Raw genomic sequence first — 23279 nt, forward strand, 5'->3', positions numbered from 1 at the left:
TGGGGAGGAGAGGGAAAGAGAGGAATTTAGCACTATTTCCTGCCTGTTTCCTGGCAGTCTGATAAAAAACCCTACCCCACAAGGTGACCCTGGTTTATTTTCGAATCTGGTTGCCGCTAACCAGATCCCTTAGTCTGTGTGCTGCTGACTGAGCGGAGACTAACTTGATTTAAGGGGTAGTCATACCCAGGACTGGGAGTCCACAATGGTAGGTAGTTGATTTTTTTTAGATATTTCTCTAAAAAAGTCAGGAAAATTATGTCTTTTGGCAAGTGACTTATCTAGTTGTTCCGAAGGAGTTGTCCCCATGGGTGTTTGTAATCAGTAGAAATTTTTACACTGCCATCCTGTGCGGTGGGTGCACATGCGCACACACATATATAAACATACATACACACACACAGAATCTTGATTCCCAATTGTTCTTTGCTGGAAGTGCAAACCCTGCTTATTTAGTATGTGGCTAGATTGGAGGGAGGAAGTGGCAGAAATTTCAAACTCTGGTCCCCTGGGGGAGATGTGGTGAACCACCAAGGCCCCAAATCCCTGTTTTGGACAAGTTCCACAGCTTCATCACTGTTGTAATGTTGGAAACAAAGGGGGCTCATAAAATTTAATGAGGAAGGAATAATAGCTTTGCTCTCAGATGGGAATCCTGGCCAGTCTGCTGGAGACCTGTTAATTTCATGAAGGTGATGACTCAGTAACCTGCCAGCCCAGTGCCTCCTTTCCCCATGGGAACCAACAGCCTGTCCATCCCACTCATCTGCCTTCCTCCCTTTGTTTGGGTTTAGAGTAGGCAGTGTTCCATTCAAAGGAACCCAGATCATTTTGTACGTCATAGCAACAACTCCCAGCAACATTGGGCTATAAGGTCAGCCAAGTGCTGTTCCCACAACTCCTCTATGAAGTAGATGATATAAGTGGCATTGGGCTTATCTTAGGGAGAAACTGAAATATCAGGGAAGTTAAGGAAATTGCCAAAGGTCACATAGTTTATAAGCATCAAAGGGGACCAGGATTTGAACTCAGGTGTCCTGACTCATTAAGTACAATGCTCTGTCTACTACTCAACAGCTGTTTCTTCTATATGTGTGCACAGAGTGAGCTTTATGCTCTTCATAACCCTTTCTCAATAATTAGAAGGAATATGTGTAGACAGAGGGTATGGTAACAACGTGACATTGATGGAATGACACCCCAAAAAACAAAATAAATGAATAAGAAAGAAATTGCATAGAAGGAGGGGGGAAATTGAATGGGGTAAATTGTCCCACAAAAAAAGAGGCATGAAAGTTAACTATCATAATGGAAGGGAAGAGAGGCGGAGGGTAGGGGAGCAGGCAAAGATTAAACCTTACTCTCATCAAAGTTGTCTCAAAGAGGGAATAACATGCACAGTCCGTTGGCTATAGAAATCTATCTTACCCTATAAGAAAGATGAAAAAGGGACAGGGATAATAGAAGGGGGAGGGGGGACTTATAAGAAGGAGGGGATATTGGGGAAGGCAGTGATCATAAGTAAAACACTTATGAGGAGGGAAAGGGTGGGGGCTGAGTGTGGGGGGGTGTAAACAGGTGAAAAATAAACAGGCATCATAACTATAAATGTGAATGGGATGAACTCACCCATTAAATAGAAGCAGGTAGCAGAATGGATTAAAAAACCAAAATCCTACAATATGTTGTTTATTCTTAGAACCCTTTTCTCAAACAATTATGTCATTTGGTCCTGCCAATATCCCTGTGAAGTCAGAAGGATGGGGATTATGAGCCTTATTTTTATATATGTTTTATTGATCTTTTTTATGTAAACACAGTCATTTGCCTAATTTCATAGATGAGCAAACCAAGTCTCAGAGGAGGAGAAGCCATGTACTGTTTTTCCATTTTAGGTCTCTAGTCATTGACTTTCCTGAGTACACAGGAGGCTACTACAACCATTTTCCAGGGATATGCAAAAAGAATAGATTGAAAGCCAATCATTATATTAGATGAAAGGAAAACTTCCTGTTACATATAAGGATGAAAAATCCTCTCCTCCAAATGACAAGGCAATCACCCATCAGTTCTGTGTAGATCCCCTATGAAAGGTAGTATCTCAGTCACATGTAAAAGATTTCATATCATACTCATTAGTACAGTTAATATTACTGGGACTCTGAAGACCTTGGTCCCCCCAAAATCCACCTGATTCCCACAGGCTACTGCCTGGAATAATAATAATTAATAATGAAAATGGCATTTATATAACACTTTAAGGTTTGCAAAGTGCTTTACAAACTTATTTAACTTATTTTACCTTCACAACAGCTCTGGGAAGGAAGCTATTATTGTCTGGGAAGAAGCTATTATTATCCCTATTTTTCAGAAAAGGAAACCAAGGAAGGCAGTGTTTCAGTGACTTGCCCAGGATCACACAAATAGTAAATGTCTGAGGCAGGATGTGAACTCAGGTCTTCCTGATTCTAGGTCCAGCACTCTCCTTTAGCTTCGGGGGAAAAAAAATTTATCTCAGGTAAATGCCCATCCTTCTGGAAATATTTTAATTCTTTTATTAGATTGTTTTAATCTGTCATCAGCCATTTAGCCCAACAGTGGTCAGAAAAGCCCAAAAGCAGACTTTGAAAGAGGAAGGGAGGCCCAGAGGGTGCTGGCCTAAGAGGGACCCTCAGAAAGAGGGGATAGATTGAAGACCAAAGAGATTTCGGGGACTACACATGGAATTTGTTGGCTTTCACACTTTCACCAGCCCTGACTCCAGTCATTCTTTCCACTGTGGTTTCTCTGGTGGAGAGAACAGAGCATCTGCTTGGCTCTGTTCCCTTGGAGCCATACTCAACAGCCACACCCTCCAGATCCTCAACTTTCTCACCCTTTTCCCAGGTGTTCTCCTGAATGGGACCCTGGAGAATTCATCTTGGAAGGCTGCTCTTTTCCTGCCTTGAATTCAGCAGAGACCTAGGAATTCCTTTTCCCCCTCTGACTCCTCCAATTGGCACTCCACTGAACCATACCTGAGGGGAGGCCGGCCTGACTGAGAGTGGCTTTTAGCCGTGGGTAATTTGTGGGTAATCTGAGGCCTGTCTCCCAAAGAAGACAACTTCTAGAGATAGTCACCAAGTAAGAAACCCTTTCCTGCCTGTCCCATCACTACCATGGCAAATGATTTGTCATAAGACTGTGAACCTCTCTGAGAGTGAATTAAGGGGCAGCTAGGTGGCGCAGTGGATAGAGCACCGGCCCTGGAGTCAGGAGTACCTGAGTTCAAAACCAGCCTCAGACACTTAACACTTACTAGCTGTGTGACCCTGGGCAAGTCACTTAACCCCAATTGCCTCACTAAAAAAAAGAAAAGAAAAGAAAAAGAAAAGAGAGTGAATTAGAACACGCTAAAGAGGAAATATTGAAATAAGACCAAAAAAACTCTCCCAGCATGTGCCATCATGCATTGGAGGGAGGGGTGGGAGGGGACTGTTTGTTTTCCTTGTCTTAAAAGAATGGCCTCAGCTGATTTCAGCTTGGGTGTCGCTCTAGGAGCTTAGCCTGCTTAACAGTTGGGGAAGGGCCATGGAACCCCAAAGACAAACTTGAACAACTTCATAATTATCATAGGCTGACCCTGCCTGTGCTATCTTGTCTGGGAAGTGGTGGGCAAATAACCAAGCTCTTACTGAGGTAAGGGAGGAGGACAGGGAAAGGAGAGTCCTTCACTGAGGAGTTTAAGGAGAGAAGAGAATGGGTTTGCAGTAGAAAAAGATCAGGGACAGCCCAGTAATTGGGGCAGAAGTTGATTGGAGATTCATCCCCACCCCCTCTTGTCTCTTTCTCCCATTAGGGAAGTTTTCAGCATGACAGCAGGAATCTTCAGGGTCTGCCTAGTGGTGGTCACTGCCATCATCAATCATCCAATCCTGTTTCCTTGGGAGAATGCCACAATCCCAGAAAACGAGGAAGAAATTATCCACAAGATGAGGGCGCACCAGGAGAAGCTGCAGCTGGAACAGCTGCGGCTGGAGGAGGAGGTGGCCAGGCTGGAGGAAGAAAAGGAGGCCCTGAAGCAAGCCGCTGAGGATGGCCAGCAGCAGAATGAAGGTCGGTTGGCCTGGGACCTGTGGAGTACCCTCTGTATGATTGTTTTCCTGATGATCGAGTTGTGGAGACAGGATTACCTGGACGGCATCCCACCCGACTCTCCTGGAGAGGAAGATGACCTTCCCAGCCCAAGGACCACCTTCCAAGGCATCAACCTCCCTGACAAGGTGATACTGTCCCACTTTTATGAGCGATGCATCCGAGGGACTACCGGAGATGCAGTCCGGACCCGGGAGTTTGTAGAAGGCTTTGTGGATGATCTATTGGAGGCACTGAGGAGTGTGTGCAACCGGGACTCTGACATGGAGGTGGAAGACTTTATTGGTGTGGGGAGCATGTATGAGAACTGGAGAGTGGACAAGCCATTGTTGTGTGATCTCTTTGTGCCTTTCACACCCCCGGAGCCATATCGCTTCCGCCCAGAGGTCTGGTGCACTGGCAAGTCAGTCCCCTTGGACCTCCAGGGATATGGCCAGATCAAAGTAGGCTGGATCAATGAAGACTCCATGGGCTGCATCTGTGGCAAGACCAAGCTGGGGGAGGACTTGCTCTGCCTTCTGCACAGTAAGGACAACAAGATGAGGCCCAGCAACGAGATGGAAGACCTACTGTGTTTCAAGGACTCTCCATTCTTAGATATGGACCAGGTCATGAAGTGGTTCCAGACAGCCCTCACCAGAGCTTGGCAACGCATCTCCCGCAAGTATGAGTTTGACTTGGCCTTTGGCCACCTGGATACCCCAGGATCCCTGAAGATCAAGTTTCGTTCGGGGAAGTTCATCCCCTTCAACCTCATCCCAGTGGTCCAGTGCGAGGATTCGGATCTATACTTTGTCTCCCACTTCCCCAGAGGCCGTCCTGTTGGGGCCCCATCCTCTAGTACACACTGGTTTCTCTCCTTCGCTGTTTATGAGAGACACTTTCTTAAGATGATCACTAAGGCACTGCCGGAAAATGCCTGTCATCTCAGCTGCCTCCAGGTTGCCTCCTTTCTGCTAACAAAGCAAAACCGCTTGACAGGTGTCAGTGGTCTCAGCAACTACCACCTAAAGACAGCTTTGCTTCACCTCCTGCTGGCCCGGCCAGCTTCTGACTGGGGGTCTGGACACCTGGAATCCCGCCTGAATGACCTGCTCCGCTTCCTGGAGAAGAGCCTTCTAGAAAAGAAGCTCTGCCACTTCTTCGTGGGCAACCAGAAGGTGCCTAACACCATGGGCATTCCTGAGGTCTTCAGACGGACAGAGCCCTTAAACCTCTTCTGTCCCTTTGTCCTTCAGCGAAGTCTCTATCAGAAAACAGTCGATTCCTTCTACGAGATGCTAAAGAATACTTCTACCCTCATCAGTGAGTACTCCTTGCACATCCCTGCTGACCACTCCAACTCACTCCAGAAACGGACCCTCTCTTAGGGTAGCAGGAATGCAAGGACCAAGGTCAGGGGGCATAGAACATTCCTCTTCCAGGTTCCAAGGCCTTCAGAATCACTTAGAAACCCAGACCTGAGAAGAAGGGCAGACTTTCTTGGGAGCTGTTGGTGCTCATCCTCTGGAGGAAGCCAGTGGCCTCTAAGAGCAGGGAATGTGGGACTTGGGGACCCCCCCCATCAAAGGCAACAACTCAACTGCTTTTATGCCATATTAGCTGACTGGTGGTTGATGGTTCCCTCTACTTTAGAAATCATTCTTTTTAAAGCTCTCTTTGATTTCTTTCTCCCATCTCCTTCCTCCCCCCACAACCACCAGCAGGAAAGTGAGGAACAATTCCAAGCTTTATAACTTGGGTGTAATCATTTTTTTGTTTTTTTACGTCAGGTCCACAATCTCTACTTGAATAGCTTTGCTTTAAGGAAAGCAGAGCAGGGAGTCTCAGGAAACGGCAGGGAGAACACAAAGGGCCCTTGTTGACAGAAGCATCTAGCCTCTCTTAAAATTTACTAGGTCCTTGGCTGTGGGCTCCTACAACCAGAAGTACCAGTGGAATCCTAATGTTAGAATTCCTAGACTCAGCCTTATATCCTATATAGCCATCTGGGCTTCTTTTTATATAAAAACAGAAAAGAAGGATGATGGGCATGCAAGGTAGTGGTAAGCTGATGCCTCAGATACAAGGGAGATGCATAAAGATTTAAAATGAGGCAGGTTCCTTCTGCATTCACAGTGACTCCCTTGCCCCAGCTTCATAGTACATCAGCTCCCCAGAGCACAAAGGCTCACCTGGGTGAGTTCTAGCTTCCCCCTCTGCCCTTGTCTATCACTTGCCAGCTAAACTGGCATTCTTGCCAGTAGGATGATGGGGTGTATATAAGGTGGGCTTGGGTGTGGATTCTAGCTGAATATTAAAAGGGGAGGGGGCAGGAAGAAGCTGAGATTAGAAAAAAGTTATGTTGGAGGTGGGGTGGGGAGGAGAGAAGAAGAAAGAATAGGATACCAAAGACTAATTTCAGAGCCTAATGGTGATTATGAAGAGAGCACCTACTCCCTACAACATTTTTGCTGCTAAAACCCATCTGTTCTCTTAGTCTGGTCCCAGTATATACCTTTCCTAGTCCTTTGTGTCTTGTGACTCTGAGGTCACAGAACTGAGGAAGGCATTTTGAACAATCAGTGAGAGAAGCACAGCCTAATGGGCAGCAGAAGTGCCAGAGGGAACCTGCCTATCTTGTTGAGGGGTTTCATAGAGAAACACTTAGGAGGAGCCCAGGAAGGTTCCTTGGCAGTCTAGATGTAACCTTCTGGCTGGGCTTCTGCAACATGCTGAAATGTGCATTGCGGAATCTGTCCCTGCCTGCATTTCACCATGCCAGTGACTCAGAAGCAAAACCACAGAATGTCTCAGAAAAAAGAAAGAAAGAAAGAAAGAAAGAAAGAAAGAAAGAAAGAAGCAGAGGCTTCCCAGGTCCCCAGCCAGCAGGCTACCAGCCATTGTTGGGACACTGGCAGTAACTTAGCCAGCTTTGCCTCGGATGTATTTGGTCTTGAACCACAGGTGATGGAGGCCTTGGGCATGGGGACAGGCAGTTCATGAAGGAATGGACCATAGAAGTTCTCCAGCTTTTGGAGCCTGGCATGGGTGGCCCCCACCCCAAGGAAGTTTTCACTTACACCCTAGGTTTCTGCTACTGATCTTTGGCAGTAGCTTCCTCCATGCAAAGGAAGCCAGAAAGAAAAGGGGGGAGGAAGGAAAGGAGGTGAACAATCCCCTTGGTACAGTTTCTATTCCAACTCTATCCTCCTCCCTGCCCTACCAATACAGAGTTATGGAATAATTCATCTATTGATCTTCAGGGTCTGAGAAAAAAGAAACAATTTCCCCATCTACCTCTCTCTGACTCTTGATAAAAGCCTCTCTCCTCCCAGGGATTCTTGACAGTGTGCTAAATAAAAGGTAATTATCAAAGAGGGAATCCTGACAGGTGAAGGCCCTGGTTAGGAGTAGTTAAATTACCTTAAAAAAAACAACAACCTTAAAACTAACTTCTAGTCCACAGAGGTTACTGATAACACAGGGTACTAACTTATCCCTGCCTAGCAAGGCCAGCCGATTGAGTGAAAGTGGGAGGCAGGAGAAAAGTTTCCTCCTGCACTGATTCTGGTCTCCCACAGGGAACTGCAGTCATCCTTCAGATGCCATCTTGAGGTTCCTTGGCCCAAACCTCCAAGGCACTCAGTGGTGGCAGCCCCTGAACCATGGGTGATAAATAGCCTTATTTATTACAGCCTTTTTCTTTTCAAAGCCCTATTCTGGATTCATCTGATTCTCTTTGAATAGATTACAGAGATCAGAAACCAACACCTGAAATCCAAGACCCAACCCAAACTCCATTTGACTTTCCTCTCTGACTCCATGAGATATTTTGCTAAGGAATATACTCTGCCTTGTTTTTTGTTTTTATTGTTAAGACAAATCCTAAAGGGGCAAAAGGGATCCTTTTTATTTGTATCCAAACGCTGCTTCTAAAGCAGAATGTTGTTGAAGTTTTTGTCTGCACTCGGTATTTTATGCCGCCTTATTTATATTATATTAAAGAGTTAAGTCTTGTAAAAAAAAAAAAGTGAAAAAAAAAAAGAAAAAAAAGTGGATGTGTCCGTGGTGGTTATTTATAGCCTCAGGAAATCTCATGGGCCTCAGAGGGCAGTGTTGGATGGGGGAGGGCTGTGAATTTCCTATTGACATAGGGAAGCTTTCACTCCCTTTATACGAATTCAGGAAGCATTAAAAAAATATATTTCTGGCTGGTCTTTGAAGCAGGCAGGGTGCTTATGTGCTGTCAGCTATGGTGGAGAAGAGAGTCTTGTGAAAGAGGGCATCAGCATGTGGCTGCCTTACAAATCGTTTATCCATGGCGGTAAGCGTTGGCCCTGGAAGCAATGGAAAGTTTGGAGGAACTCTTAAAATGGAAGCAAGCATCCTGGCCCCCTGGCATTCGCCTGTTCTAATGGCACAAGCATTCCTGTGACCCCCTTGGGAGTCATTTGCTGCTTCCCAGGAATGTCCCATCCTATTCCAGCATTTCTTGTGCTGTGTGTGGGACTATCATTCCCTTTGCCTGCCCCACCCCCACAAAGGATGACAATGCCAGCCCTGAGCAGGATCATGGCAGGTAAAATTATAGAATCATAAAACATTAGGCCTTAGAGGGTCCTTGGCTCTCATCTAGTCCAATCATTCTACTCATATCTCAGACTTATTAACCTGAGAATCTCAGAGAGATTAAGACTCAAGAGTTTCATTTTCCAAAATAAAAATTTAATTTAAAAATTTTCAATTTAAAAAATTAATTTTTTTAATTTAAAAAAGAGTTTCATTTTCAAATCCCTCTCATTTCCCTTTTCTGCCTTCTTTCCTCCCACTTCGCTTCTCTTTATTGCCTCAATACCAAGTGTCCTTCTACCACTACCCTAGCATCTCTTGATGGGAGAAGAGCCTTTGGCAAACTCATTTGGCAGGTAGGTAACGGGCTAGGGAATTCTCACAGTGTAATTTACAATTTTTTAGAGGCTCTAACTCCAGTGCAATGAGCTTCTAATGATGGAATTTTCAGGATCCTAGAATCTTGGAGGTGGAAAGGACCCGTTTAAGAATTTTAGGATGTTGGAAATTCCACTCTTAGATCTGAGGGTGGCAGAGATATATATGGGAATGAAAAGGCCCTTCTCAGAATCCCTCAGATCCTATATCTGTAGAAAGCACCCTAATTGGCCTATATCTAAAGGCTAGTCCTGGGAATTAAAACAGAAACTTGAAGAGCAAGCTTTGGGTTCTGTTTGCAATGGCAGTCACAAACATTTTGTAATTAGAGATGCATTCAACATCAAGAGACCGGTATGTGAGAGGATCCACATGGGATGGAAGCTTCAAAGTTTGCCAAATGCTCTGTGCACACCATTCCATTCAAACCACCCAATACTACAGAAATTACTGTCCCCATTTTACTGATGAAGAAACTGAAACCCAGAGAAGTTGTCTGCTCATTGTCCCACACAGCTCAGCAGAATTATATGACCCAATGACATCTAAAAAGCCAAACAAATTGGAGAGGTCCCATTGGGCATCTTTACAGGAAGTTTCATGCTATGTTCCTGATGTACAGATGGAAGGGGAAGGGGACAGTGAAACCAGACTTAGGGTGACCAAGTGCCTCAGGAAGGAACCCTAAACTCATAGGATTTAGAGCTAAGAGAGGCCCCCAGTGCATCTGGTCTAATGTCTTCATTTGACATGAGGAAATTGAGATCCAGAGAACAAAAGTGATTTCTCCAGTTATAGAGATAGTAAGCTTCAGAGACAGGGCGCAAGCTCAGATCTTCTGAGTTCAGGCCTTCCAAATTCAATATCTTTTCCAGCCCAATTCTGTCATCTCTGAGGAGGTAGGGGATGGGAGTAGATTAAAATGAAGTGCCTGCATGTATAATAATTATAATCCACAGAGAGGAGCCGATGGAATCCGTTGAAATCTGTGTACCCAGCTTAGCCAATTGGATCACAATTCAGAGGAAATTTACCTGGCTTTAATGATACTAAAAGATATAGTAAGGACACGTGTCATCCTTTGGCAGACACCTGGGTATCTTTTTGTGTTGATTCTAGGACATAACAGACACATGAGATCCAACTAGGAGATCTGCTAGTATTGCATGCTAACTTGTTGTTCAGTCGTTTCAGTCATGTCTGATTCTTTATGATCCCATTAAGGGTTTTGGTTTTGGTTTTTTGGGGCAATGAGGGTTAAGTGACTTGCCCAGGGTCACACAACTAGTAAGTGTCAAGTGTCTGAGGCTGGATTTGAACTCAGGTCCTCCTGAATCCAGGGCTGGTACTTTATCCACTGCGACACCTAGCTGCCCCTCCCATTAAGGGTTTTCATGGCAAAGCTACTGGAGTAGTTTGTCATTTCTTTTTCCAACTCTTTTTACAGATGAGCTAATTGAGGCAAACAGGGTTAAATGACTTGGCCAGGGGTTATATAGCTAGTTAATGTCTGAGGCCAGATTTGAACTTAGGTCTTCCTGACTCCTAGCCCCAGCAGTCTATCTAATGTGTCACTCAGCTGCATGCTAATGTGATTCACTCCCCAGTATTGAGGTTTATATTGATTGATAATTAAGGATTAGAACTGGAACTATTACTTCATTGGCACAGAAACTCCCAAGAAACTCAGAATCTTAGAATTGTCTTAGAGCAGAGGTGTCAAACATAGCCCACAACACTCCTGAGTTCAGGCTTCACTAGATTAAAATATAATTGGGAAATATTTAGCAAAATAAATGAAAATACAATAAAACGTAGATAACATTAACTTGTGGTTTTCTAAATCAATATGTGGCCCACAGGGATCCCTATATATAGCTTAGTGGCATTTCTATTTGATTTTGACATTACCAGCCTAGTGTTGACAGGTTCAGTGACTTTCAACGGTCACATAGTGAGATCTTCCAGGCTCCAAGGCTAGCTTGCCATTCTCTTCTTTAGGAAAGCTCCAGTCAAGGTTTGCCTCCTCCTCTTCACCTTTTAATGTTTTACAAAATATTATCTCATTTTATCCTCACAAAAGCCCTGGAAGGAAGGTGCTATTATTATCTCCATTTTATAGAACTGAAACCTGAGGCTGGTAGACGTTAAATATCACAGGGTCACACAGTTAGTAAGTGTTTTGAGGCCAGATCTTAACTCCATTCTTCCTAAATCCAGGTCCAGGGTCTATGCCTATGCTACCTAGAACCTTCTCCCTTTAATAAGCTTCCTTTAATTTGGCTACTGTTGAATTATTATTCTATTTCTATTTCTATTTCCATCCAAGTACAAGGACATTCTCAAGGTCTCTCTGAAAAACTTTGGAATCTATTTCGAGACAAGGAAGATGCTGTCAAAGGGCCACCTAGCATGACATGCTTGCCTTCAGAGCAAAGCAAAGCAGAATTGCAGCAGCTAAAAACAAACATGACGTGCAAATTTAGAGAGATCTCCACTCCAAATGTTCATACAGACTATTGCTGCCCAACCTGTTGTAGAGGCTTCCCAGCTCATACACAGTTAGACACACTGTGCCTTGACAACAACCTGGCCTCTCAGTGTGCCCTAATCCCAATCACCTAGACCCCTAGACAAAAGTAAAGACTTATTTAAGTACTTGCCATGTTCTCTTTTGTGTTGCAGTTATTTGTGTACCTGTTTTATCACTAGGGCAGCTAGACGGGTACAATGGATAGAGTGCTGGGCCTAGAGTGAGGAAGACTCATCTTCCTGAGTTTAAATCTGACCTCAGAGACTTACTAGCTGTGTGACCCTGGGCAAGTCACTTAACCCTGTTTGCCTCAGTTTCCTCATCTGTAAAATGAACTGGAGAAGGAAATGGCAAGCCACTCCAGTATCTTTGCCAAGAAAACCCCAAATGGGATCACGAAGAGTCAGACATGACTGAACAACCACAAAAAAAAAAAAGTATCACTCTCTACCAGAATATAAGCAACTTGGAAGCAGGCACTCCATCTTCTTTGTCTTTATTTGTCCCACACTTTCAGTAAATGCACTGCATAGAGTGGATGCATAGTAAGTATTTGTTTCATAGTGATTGAGTGAATTTGTTCTAAACTTTACCTCCTTCAAGCTCCCAAAGGAGTCCCTGGTTCTAGAATTCCACAAAGTGGTAAATAAGACCATGTTCAACATGCTTTTGGTTTTCTCATCTGTATGATGAGGGGATTGGATCTCTAAGGTTTCTTCCTTTTAGAACCTGGGAACATGCACGAGTTCATATTTATAGGCACTTTTCAGTTCAGGGTTTGCCTCCCTCCAACATGTGAGGACTTAGCTGTCCTATCCGAGAAAATTCTGAAGCAAACTATCATTATAGTCTATCCCCCACACAGAGTGCCAGCACCCAGGACCAGCTTTGTTTCCTCAATAGGATATTCTGACCCCATTTGAAATGCTTGTGTTTGATAAATGAAATTGGCATTTTCCACCCTTCGATGTTCATCTCCAGCTTCACAAAGGAAAGAGGCAAATAAGATTGTCAAAGAGAAGCACAACAAAAGCTCTCACAGCAAGACCCAAACAAATAACAAACCTTAGAGATCCACACTCAAAGATGTTCCTACAATAATGCGCCTGCATTATTGCATGAAAAGGCAGCTCTTAAGGGGTGAAGGCAAGATTTTCAGGGGAAAGGGGTTGGGGAGGAGGGAGGAGTCAGAGTTAGCACAGTCATTTCTCTGAAGTCCACTATGGAATTAAATTCCATTTTGTTCTTCATGTCACCTTCCAAGATCTGTCCTTTAAAAACAAAACCAGGGGGGCAGCTAGATGGCGCAGTGATTAAAGCACCAGCCCTGGATTCAGGAGTACCTGAGTTCAGGTCCGGCCTCAGACACTTGACACTTACTAGCTGTGTGACCGTGGGCAAGTCACTTAACCCCCATTGCCTAAAAAACAAACAAACAAAAACAAAACCAGGGGGGCAGCTAGGTGGCGCAGTGGATAGAGCAGCAGCCCTGGAGTCAGGAGTACCTGAGTTCAAATTTGGCCTCAGATACTTAACACTTACTAGCTGTGTGACCCTGGCCAAGTCACTTAACCCCAATTGCCTCACCAAAAAAAAAAAAACAAAAAAAAACCCCAGAATTCAGCTTCTGTCTCTGAAGAGACTGTGGTTTCCATCTCATAAAACCTTTAACCTTATCACTTGGACTTGTCTTCCCATTCAGCCTTAGGCGAGAGGACCTGAGGTACCAAGAGAAAGATGACTCATGTAGCCTCCCTGCCTCCATTCATTCTTTCCTATAGGATTCGACTGGGCAAGGCTCAGTCTGAAAGTCTCCTGGGAAACTGAGTGGACCTAAGGGCTGACTCAAAGCCACAAGTCTCCTTTAGGTGAAATCAGAGAGTTGGGACTAAACATGTCCCTGAAGGATCAGAGGCCTCCAAGTCAGACCTGTAAGTGGTCCAAACCAGATCTAATTAGGTCAGAAATATCCCCTCTACCCTAGTGATCAGGGCTCATCCCAACCAGGAAATATCCCTAGGGGTTAGGAACCAGAAGTATCTCCCGCACTGCAGTATTATTCATACCCAGGTCACTTAGCACACAGAACTGTAGAATCAGGAAGACAGGTTAGAGATTATTTAGTCCCATCTTCCCATTTTGCAGAAAACAGAGCAGAGGGATAGTGATTTTCCCAAGATCCCATAAACAGGAGCAGAGCCCAGTCCCTGCACCGCCAGTTTAGAGCTCTTTTTCATGAAAAACTTTCCATTAGGAACATTTCCAGACATAGCTCCACATATGTGCTCCTTGCCTTTTTTCCTCATAATACTTTTCTTTCTGTATTCCTTTTGGAAAGTCTATCTATCCAAGCCTCCCTGTAGTCAAGACCTAACTTCCAGTAACAAACATGCTGCAGCCCAAATCTTTAATGCTATAAAGAGAAAGATGGAAGATTTGCCCTGCCCAAGGCCAAGTCAGTCCTATGCCTTCTCTCCATGTTCCAGATGTAGAGATCCAGATGTGGCATTCTGCCTACTTTGTAAGACCCATTGCTGTCCACACTTCTCCTGAGAGGAGACTGCTTTTTCAATTTAAAAGAAAAAAGAAATTTCCTTATTCCCTACTAGAGGGAGCAACAAAAAAGATACCCTACCCTAATTAACACTGAATGTTTTTTGTTTGTTTTGGGTGGGGACTGGGGACTAGCCAGCATGTTCAACAAACAAGTGTCTATTCTGGGCTCCACTTTACATCTGTCCTTGTTTGGTTTCAACTCCATGGAAGATGCCCCAGGATAAGCTCATGACTTCTAATTCTCATCCCCACGATGCTAACTCAAGGCTTAATTGATTCCACCTCCCTTAGCTTCCTCTCTCCTCTGTTTGGAGTGCTGGAGGGTGGGAATACTAAACTCCTTCCTTTGTAGACTGCAGAACATAGATTCAGTTCACTCCACTTTGTATCTGCTGCCCTCCCTGATTTCAATGCCATGGAACCAGGTATTTCCTGGTGTGTTCCTCTTCCTCCCCTCACTTTCCTGCCTCCTTTTTTGTGTTGTCTTCCCCCCCCCCTCAATAAATTGTAAGCTCCTTGAGGGCATGAGCTGTCTTTCTTTTTATTACTATATCCCCAGAAATTAGCAAAGTTCCTGGCACATATAAATTTATTGGATGGATGGATGGATTGATGGATGGATGGATGAATGTGTGTGTGTGTGTGTGTGTGTGAGAGAGAGAGAGAGAGAGAGAGAGAGAGAGAGAGAGAGAGAGAGAGAGAGAGAGAGAGAGAGGCACTATGCTAGCTGCTGAGGATACAAGGCAAAGAATGAAACAAACCCTGACCACTGAGAATTTATTTTCAAGGAAAGACAGGTGGAGGGGACAGGTGAGGAGTGATATAGCCTGTATACAAGTAAATACATAGTCTATGCAACATAGAGAGAGAGAGAGAGAGAGAGAGAGAGAGAGAGAGAGAGAGAGAGAGAGAGAGAGAGCTATTAAACCGAAAAAATCAAGAATGGCCTCATGTAAGAGATGGAACCTGCCCTGTATCCTTAAGGAAGACTCCAAATGGCAGATGTGAAGGGAGAGTGCATATCAACTATAGTTGTTGTCCAGTCGTTTGAGTTGTAGCCAACTCTTTGTGATCCCTTATGGGCTTTTATTGGCAAAGATACTGGAGTGGTTTATCATTTCCCTCTTCAACTGAGGAATGGAGGCAAACAGCATTAAGTGACTTCCCCAGGGTCATGCATCTGTTATGTGTCCGAGGCCAGATTTGAAGTCATGAAGAATTTTCCTGATTCCAAGCCCAGTGCTCTTAACCACTGTACCACCTAGCTGCCTCACATAATTTGCACTCACAGGGGTGGGAGATGGAATGTTAGTAGAGGTAATAGCTTGTAGACCAATATGATTGGGTCTCAAGACTGAGCCCAATCCATCTTCCAATAGGATGAATTCCCCACCAGACATAAACACACACACATATAGACACAACATATACACCCATATACATATAAATACACACATTCTTTCTGGGCTTTCATACTCTACTGCAGGTACCATTTGTACCATATTTTCAACTTTTGATGAACTCAGGTATTCAATAGTCAAAGTGAGATATAAGATGGAGAGCTTTCTGCTCTTCTTTCCTTGATTATTTGCCTATTTCTTTTTCTCTCCTCGCCAACAGAAAACTTCTGTTTGGAACGGTTTGATGCTTGGCGTTTAGACTTACCACAGTCATTGGACTAATGTGGCTCTCACTGGTTTGCCACATGACTAATGAAGGAACAGGAATGGGAGTGGGGTAGCTGATTTTTTTTCCTCCAGTTTGTGCCTTCACAAGCCTCAAAAGCTAGCTGTCTACTGCTAGCCAGGGAGCCTTGGGATATATTCCTACTAAGAACCAAATAGACTGGGGGATACTCACTGTCTGTGTAGGAATGGGTGGTAATGGTTGATATTTAAAAATAAATTACAGGGCAGAGTATTTCATATTTCTTGTTTATGTAGCAAATTGTAATGGCTCTTTCCTGAAGCCAGAAAATGCCAAGGAAATTTTTGTGTTCTATCAACAGACCCAAGCTGCCTGGTAACAGAAGCATCCCCTGCTGCTGCTATAAATCATGTTTCAAAACTCTGACATCTAAAGCCTTGCCCTGCTGAGATGTGCTCTTTGTTAGAGAATGGAGAAAGGATTCTGACTCCTCCTGTGACTTTAGATTTCATCATCACTTCTAATAATTATCACCAATGAGTATTTTAGAACCTACTGTGTGAACACCACTGCATGAGGCATTGGAGGGAATTTGGGGTTATGGAAGAGAAGTTACAAAAGACATGAAAGACCCTCCCCTCAAGAGACTTACAATTTAGTTAGAAACAAAACTAGCACACACAAAACAATCAGAAAATAGCCAACAATCAATCAGGGGCAATTTAGGTGTCACAGTGGATAAAACACTGGCCCTGCAGTCAGGAAGACCTGAGTTCAAATCCAGTCTCAGACACTTGACACTTACTAGCTGTGGGACCCTGGGAAAGTCACTTAACCCTGATTACCTCAAACATCTAAAGCCATCTCCAGTCACCCTGATGTATATATTGCCATTGGACTCAGATGGCTCTGGAGGAGGGAGTGCACAGCCCTCCCTCATTTAAATCCAATTCACTGAAAGTAATGACATCACTCTGATGTCATGGTCCTCTTCCAGAATGAAGGACAGGGGCAGCTAGGTGGCTCAGTGGGTAAAGAACCGGCCCTGGATTCAGGAGGACCTGAGTTCAAATCCAGCCTCAGAAACTTGGCATTTACTAGCTGTGTGACCCTGGGCAAGTCACTTAGCCCTCATTGCCCTGCCAAAAAAAAAAAAAAAATGAAGGACAAGCAACAACCAATCAATCAACAAGTACTTAAGCATCTATCTACTCTATGGAAGGTACTATGCTAAGAGCTGATGAAGAGTGAAAAATCCTTAATTACTTGCCAAGAATTCACATGTGTAATCATGAAGCCATTTGAAAATACATGTGGGGGACAGCTAGGTGGCACAGTGGATAAAGCACCAGCCCTGGATTCAGGAGTACCTGAGTTCAAATCTGGCCTCAGACACTTGATACTTACTAGCTGTGTGACTTTGGGCAAGTCACTTCACCCCCATTGCCCCGCAAAAAAAAAGAAAAAAGAAAAAGAAAAGAAAATACATGTGGGTCAGTGTGGTTCAAATTGCAGACAGTGATGAGAGAATGCAGAATGAGTGACCACTTTGGGGTGTTACTCATCCTGGAGGAGCTGAGTGTGTCTCTGTTGTGATTATTTGAATGGACACATAGTGGTGCAAAGAAACAAAAAGGCATTTTAGAAAGGGGAAACATTTACAAAGGTTCAGAGGTTTGAACAAGATATGGTTGGGACACGGCCAGAATCAGTTTAGCTGTCGCCGTCCCATCTTCTAGGAAGGGTGGGGCATATCACGTCAGGGTTGAACATACGATCCCAAGCTTGCCATTTAACTCCTGGTTCAAACTGCCCAAATTAATCAGAAGCTAAAACTGTTCAGTGTTGGGTAGAATGACTTCACCTGAGGAGGATATCCCTCAAGCCCAATAGTCCTTGGGATCTGCTGCCACAGTTTCCCTCTCATCGCTTCTATGTTGACATGATGCTTTAAAGCCAGTGTAGTAAATGTTTGCTTTGTACTATAAATTGTGAGGATCTTTGTCATGGAGAATCTAGACCCTCTAAAGAACCGTTCTATCAATAGAAAAGCAGAAAGGACTCAAATTCTTTTTTTTTTTAATGCTTCCATCTGTTTTCAGACACCATCAGTTCTTTCTCTGTATGTGGATTGCAATCTTCATAAGTCTTTCAGAGTATTCTTGGATCATTGCTTTGCTGAAAATAATAACCAAGTCATTCACAGCAGATCATCTTACACTATTGCTGTTATTTTGTATACAGTACATTTCACTCTGCATCGGTTCATGTAGGTCTTTCCAGGTTTTTCTGGTAACATCCTGCTCATCATTTTTTTTTGTTTTGTTTTGTTTTGTTTTGTTTTGTTTTGTTAAGGACTCAAATTCAAGCTCATAAATAGTCAAGCTAAATCTCCTTCCCTTTCTGGTGGGCTTCCATTTTCTTCAAGAACTACCCCACGATTTATATCGAAGAAAGCATTAGGGGTTGACCTCTTTCCCTCTAGTAATATCCATATTTCCCAGAGGTAGGTATACAATCTTCTAGACTTATTGTATTGTCTTGTGGTTGAGGCCCCCCCAAAAGGAGAAAGTACTGGTATTTATATTTTTCCCTACCCTTGCACAGTCCATGTAACTCATAGTACTAGTGAAGGATAATGTCTGGGTTTATTCTTCCACATCATGATTCTATGTCTTGCTGCTCCTTGGCTTTGGATCCTACCTGGTGATGAGTTTACTCCATTTGGTCCAGGAACTTGTCATTTTCCAATAATTTCTCCTTTTCTCTCTGGAAAGCTTAATAGAATTTTTGAATTGTCTACAAACCTTTGCTAGTTCACAACCACCCCTCTGTTTTCTAATATAGCCCACTATAGCTAGGAGGCATCCAGTCATACCTTACTTTATACCTAGTCTATATCCTTGCAAGCTGCTTCTCCTGTATCCTCCACTATGTCCCTATAACCAAATACCATTGATCTATTCCCCTCACATTCCTTTAACTTTCCAAACCAAAATGCTTCTTTCTGGCTACAGATCCTTTATAATGGTCTGTCTCCTCCTATTAGAATGTAATCCCCTAGGGGCAGCTAGGTGGCACAGTGGATAAAGCACTGGCCCTGGATTCAGGAGTACCTGAGTTCAAATCCAGCCTCAGAAACTTAACACTTACTAGCTGTGTGACCCTGGGCAAGTCACTTAACCCCAATTGCCCTGGAAAAAAACCCAACACTAAAAAATAGAACATAATCCCCTAGAGGGTAAAGACAATATTCACATTTGTATTACCAACTCTTGGTACAATGTTTGGCGCATAGTAAGCATTTAATAAATGTATTTTCATTCATTCCATCAATCCATTGTTATCTCTGGGGCCACATGGTTCTCCCAGGAAGAGTTGAAGTCTCTGTGAGTAGAGCCTCTCCTGTTGGCATCTATCAGCTCCCTAGTTCTTGTTCCTGGAGGTGTGTAACATTGGTCAGGCTCCTCTGCATTGGATGGCAGTGTGTAAAGGCAGTGGTATAATGTCAAAGAGTAGTTCTTAGACAAATTTCTAGACCAAGCCTGCTGGGCACAGAGTAGTAGTCCTGGACTACTGGCATGAGCCAGAGCCAAGAAACAGCAAGGGACAGAGTCATGGCATAGGGGAGCATATGCAAGCCTTGTTCTACATTACATTGAGCTATGTGGTTTTGGCGGGGGGACAGGTGGGAAAGAAGTTGATTTTCTTACAACTGACCCTGATTTGCTTGCTTTCCTGCCCCTCCCCCACTTTTCCGTTGTGGGGTAAGTGGTCTCAACCACAGGGTATTCCTATAAGTCTAGAGGAGTGCATGGATTGCCTGAAGGTGAAGTTCACCAGAAGAAGGGGGTTTGAAGTATTCTTCCCTTGCAGAAGGGAAGTAGGACTCCACTCTGGGAAAGAGTCCCTTGGGAAAATGGAAACCCACCAGAGGGAAGGAAACTTGCCTTGGCTGTCTATACGCTTGGCTTGAGTTGTTTTGTGTTTTTCCATTGGGTTAAAGTAATATTATTCTATATTCAACAAACTCTTAGCTAGCATGTTCACATGGAAACAGAACCTTCTTACCTAAGCTTACCTTAACTGGGTAAATTCTGATGTTCCTAGAAGAAATCCTGGGTAGGGGGAGGGCACAAGAGAAATATGTGACATTCCCCAGATCGAATCCAGTCCATAAAGCTCTTTTTCCTGGTGTACCCCAAAACTGGACCATTGGTTACAAATAGAAGGAAGGCCAATATATACCCCAGGTAGAGCCACTATAGAGGATTTCTGGGGACTCATGAACAAGAGAAGACAGGAGGGAGCATGACAGTGTTTTTCGAAGTTTTGAAGGGCTGTCACATGGAAAAAGGATTAGACTTGCTTGACCCCAGAAGGTGGAACTAGGAGTAATAGGAGGCAATTGCAATGAGATAAATTTAGACTTGTTGGGAAAGATTTCCAAACAATTAGAACTATCCATAAATGGGATGGCTTGTCTTTAACAGCAGCAAGTTTCTTTTCATTGAAGTCTTCAAGCAAAAGTTGAATGACCATTTAAATGCTCAACCCTACTGTAAGGGGCCAACTTTAATATGTCACAGGCTCTGAGGACACTCCTTCTCAGGGTTGGCTAAATTTAGACTAAGGTCTGATAGGATGGGCCAGGTGTGGCTCAAGATCTAATCACCTTAAGTGGGTACTTAGTGGTTTCTCATTCACACCCAATTCAAACACTACTAAGTCAATCAAGTGGACCCCTGGCCATATACCAAATTCCATTATTTTACCACACTACCTAAGAGAGAAGGTTGTAACCAACAGAGTGAAGTTTTTAGCCATTTTAGCCATACTTCCATGTTAGTATACCAACATATACCCAAAGGCTGGGGGTATGCCATAGTGGGGACTCACATTTAGGTATAAGTTGGGCTAGCTAGATGGCCACTGAGATTTGTTCCATTTCTAAAAGTTTGTGATTTTGTGGGTTGTTGAGAACGAGAATACATACATAGTGGGGTTTTATGTTTTTAAATGAGACCTTTCAAAGTAAAAGCAATGGGATTCAAATATTTAAGAAGCTTAAATTGAGCTATGAAGCCTTGAGATGAATGATAGGGAAAATAGATTCAGATCTCTAGTTAGTCACTCAGTGATTATTGTGCCAAGAAGGACATGACTTTTATAAAAACAATACGTGGTGAAGATATGGAGAGGGAATAATCAATATGGAGCTTATGTGGCTACAAGGATGAAGTCACAATGAAGAAGTCCCCAAATCAGAGGGAAATAATCCACACCTTGTAATTTGGATCAAATCTCCTTTCTTTTGGCACAACTATCTTTCATTGTCAGACAGCTTATTATAGAATCAGAGAATCTTGTGGCTGTAAGGAACCTTGAAAAACCCCCTTGTCTGGACATTCAACTTTAACATGGGGCCCTGCTAAAGCCATTCCAGCTAGATGATAATCCCTCTTGTTTAAGTACCTGAAAAGAAATTTTTACAATCTCATTTTCTCATCTGTACCAATATTTAACATTGAACACTGCTGTGAAACTCTTCCTTATGACAAATTTTAAGATCCCTTGGACAGATAATGGTTTTTACCCTCCCTGTATACATAAGCCCTTCACTGACTTTATTCCTCTCACCCATCTTTCCCAAGCATCACCATACTAGCTCCTTTAATTTTTCCTCACTGAATTTTTTCTCCCAATTCTTGATTTATCTTTATGACTTTTTTCAAGTTCTCTGATTTCAGATTCATAGAACCGGGTAGTTCCAGTAGAATGTATTTTATGATGTCCAGCATACTGACACGAACTTACTGGGAACTAGCCTTTGTGTTCAGATAGTTCCACATCCAGCCATCTGGGTGGCACAGTGGATAGAGTACCAGGCTTGGAAGTCAGGAAGACTCATCTTGAGTTCAAATCTGTCATCAGAGCAGCCATGTGACCCTGGGCAAGTCACTTAACCCAGTTTGACTCAGATCCTCATCTGTAAAATGGGCTGGAGAAGGAAATGGCAAACCACTCTAGTATCTTTGCCAAGAAAACACCAAATGGGGTCACAAATTAAACACACAAATTAAATGACTAAACAGTTTCAAATCCACAATAGCAGATTATGCAGTCTTTTAACAAACATTTGTTAAAACATGGAATCTGTGCTGGCTATAGACTCTGCTAGAGGAGACAGTCAGGTCTATGATGTTAAGGGTTAAAATTCTAGCTAAACTGTCTAAAATATCTAATGAGTGGTCGCCAATAAATTATAAGCTTTAGCAAGAGTTAGACTTTTAAGCATTTATTAAGGAGAATGAGAATTTGGTAAAGAGAGAGAAAGGCCTAGATTCCTATCTATTAAAGGGAGAGCACATTTCTAGCTCCGCTCTCCACCAGAGTCCAAAGGAAAAAGAGCGAGACTGAGTGCCAGTCTCTTCCTTCCTCCTCCCACTAGCCCGCGTCACTTCCTGACGCCAAAGAAAAGACTCCTGGTCTTGCCCTCAAAGACCTTTGCTTCATGGGCGGAACTCTTCTACAGTAAGTCTCCAGCAGGTGGCGTCATTCCAGTCGTTACAATGACAACTGATGACTGACCATAGGAAAGTTTCTCCTGTTCCCTACCAAAGACCTAAGGGAAATGATTCATATCTTTGACATATCAGCCTTTCACACCATAGCAATAGGGCTGCACAACTGAACAGATGGCAGTATCAGACTGCCCCCTATCACACAGGTCTTGTTTAGGCATAATAGACCTCCAGTTATTACTGTGTCTATGGAAAGTTTTCTTCTACTTCAACTGGTATTTAACTATTGATTGGGATAGGATAGGAATTAGTGTTGAACCTTTGATTTTATTGATACAGAGAAATTCTGAGTACTTTCTTCTACCAATGTAAGTTGGCCCTTTTCTCTGCAACTTTTATATACATACATAAGTTGTAGAGAAAGAGGCCAACCTATGTGCACACACATGTAAATGTATGCATGTATGTGTGTATACATACATATACATACACATATGTAAAAAGATGCAGAGAAAGGGGCCAGGCTACAGAGGTCTATGAATATACAATTTATTCTTAGAGTTGCCTGGGTCACAATGAAGTGACTTTTTCAGGATCACACATCCATAACCAGCATGTGTCAAAGAGGGGACTTCACCCCATTCAGGTCTTCCTGACTTCAAGGCCAGCTCTCTAGCCACTATATAACATTGCCTCTCTATTAACTATTAATATCATTTTTAAAAGCACTCAGAATCAGCAAAATGGTAAGGATGTAGAAAAAGTATATGTAGAAAGATGAGTTAGCTGGGACTGATACTGAGAAATCAAATGAATGCAATAACTAAAAACTTGACTCTGCTCCTAATAGCCTTTTTTTTTTGTAGGACAATTGTAGGGGGTTAAGTGACTTGCCCAGGGTCACACAGCTAGTAAGTGTCAAGTGTCTGAGGCTGGATTTGAACTCAGGTACTCCT

The 23279-nt window shown here is 43.3% G+C and overlaps 1 protein-coding gene across 3 annotated transcripts in view; it reads left to right on the forward strand.

Annotated features, from left to right (window-relative positions):
- Positions 1 to 6957, forward strand: part of LOC122738067 (inositol 1,4,5-trisphosphate receptor interacting protein) — a 28244-nt gene extending 21287 nt beyond the window's left edge. For all 3 annotated transcript variants that reach the window (XM_043980117.1, XM_043980118.1, XM_043980119.1), the window contains one exon: positions 3839 to 6957. In XM_043980117.1, coding sequence (XP_043836052.1) covers positions 3852 to 5504 — 1653 coding nt within the window. In that variant the 5' untranslated portion in view covers positions 3839 to 3851 and the 3' untranslated portion in view covers positions 5505 to 6957. The remainder of the gene's footprint in view (positions 1 to 3838) is intronic.
- The last annotated feature ends 16322 nt before the right edge of the window (positions 6958 to 23279 follow it).

This window comes from Dromiciops gliroides, chromosome 2 (assembly GCF_019393635.1).
Source record: "Dromiciops gliroides isolate mDroGli1 chromosome 2, mDroGli1.pri, whole genome shotgun sequence".
In the NCBI taxonomy this organism is placed as follows: Eukaryota; Metazoa; Chordata; class Mammalia; order Microbiotheria; family Microbiotheriidae; genus Dromiciops; species Dromiciops gliroides.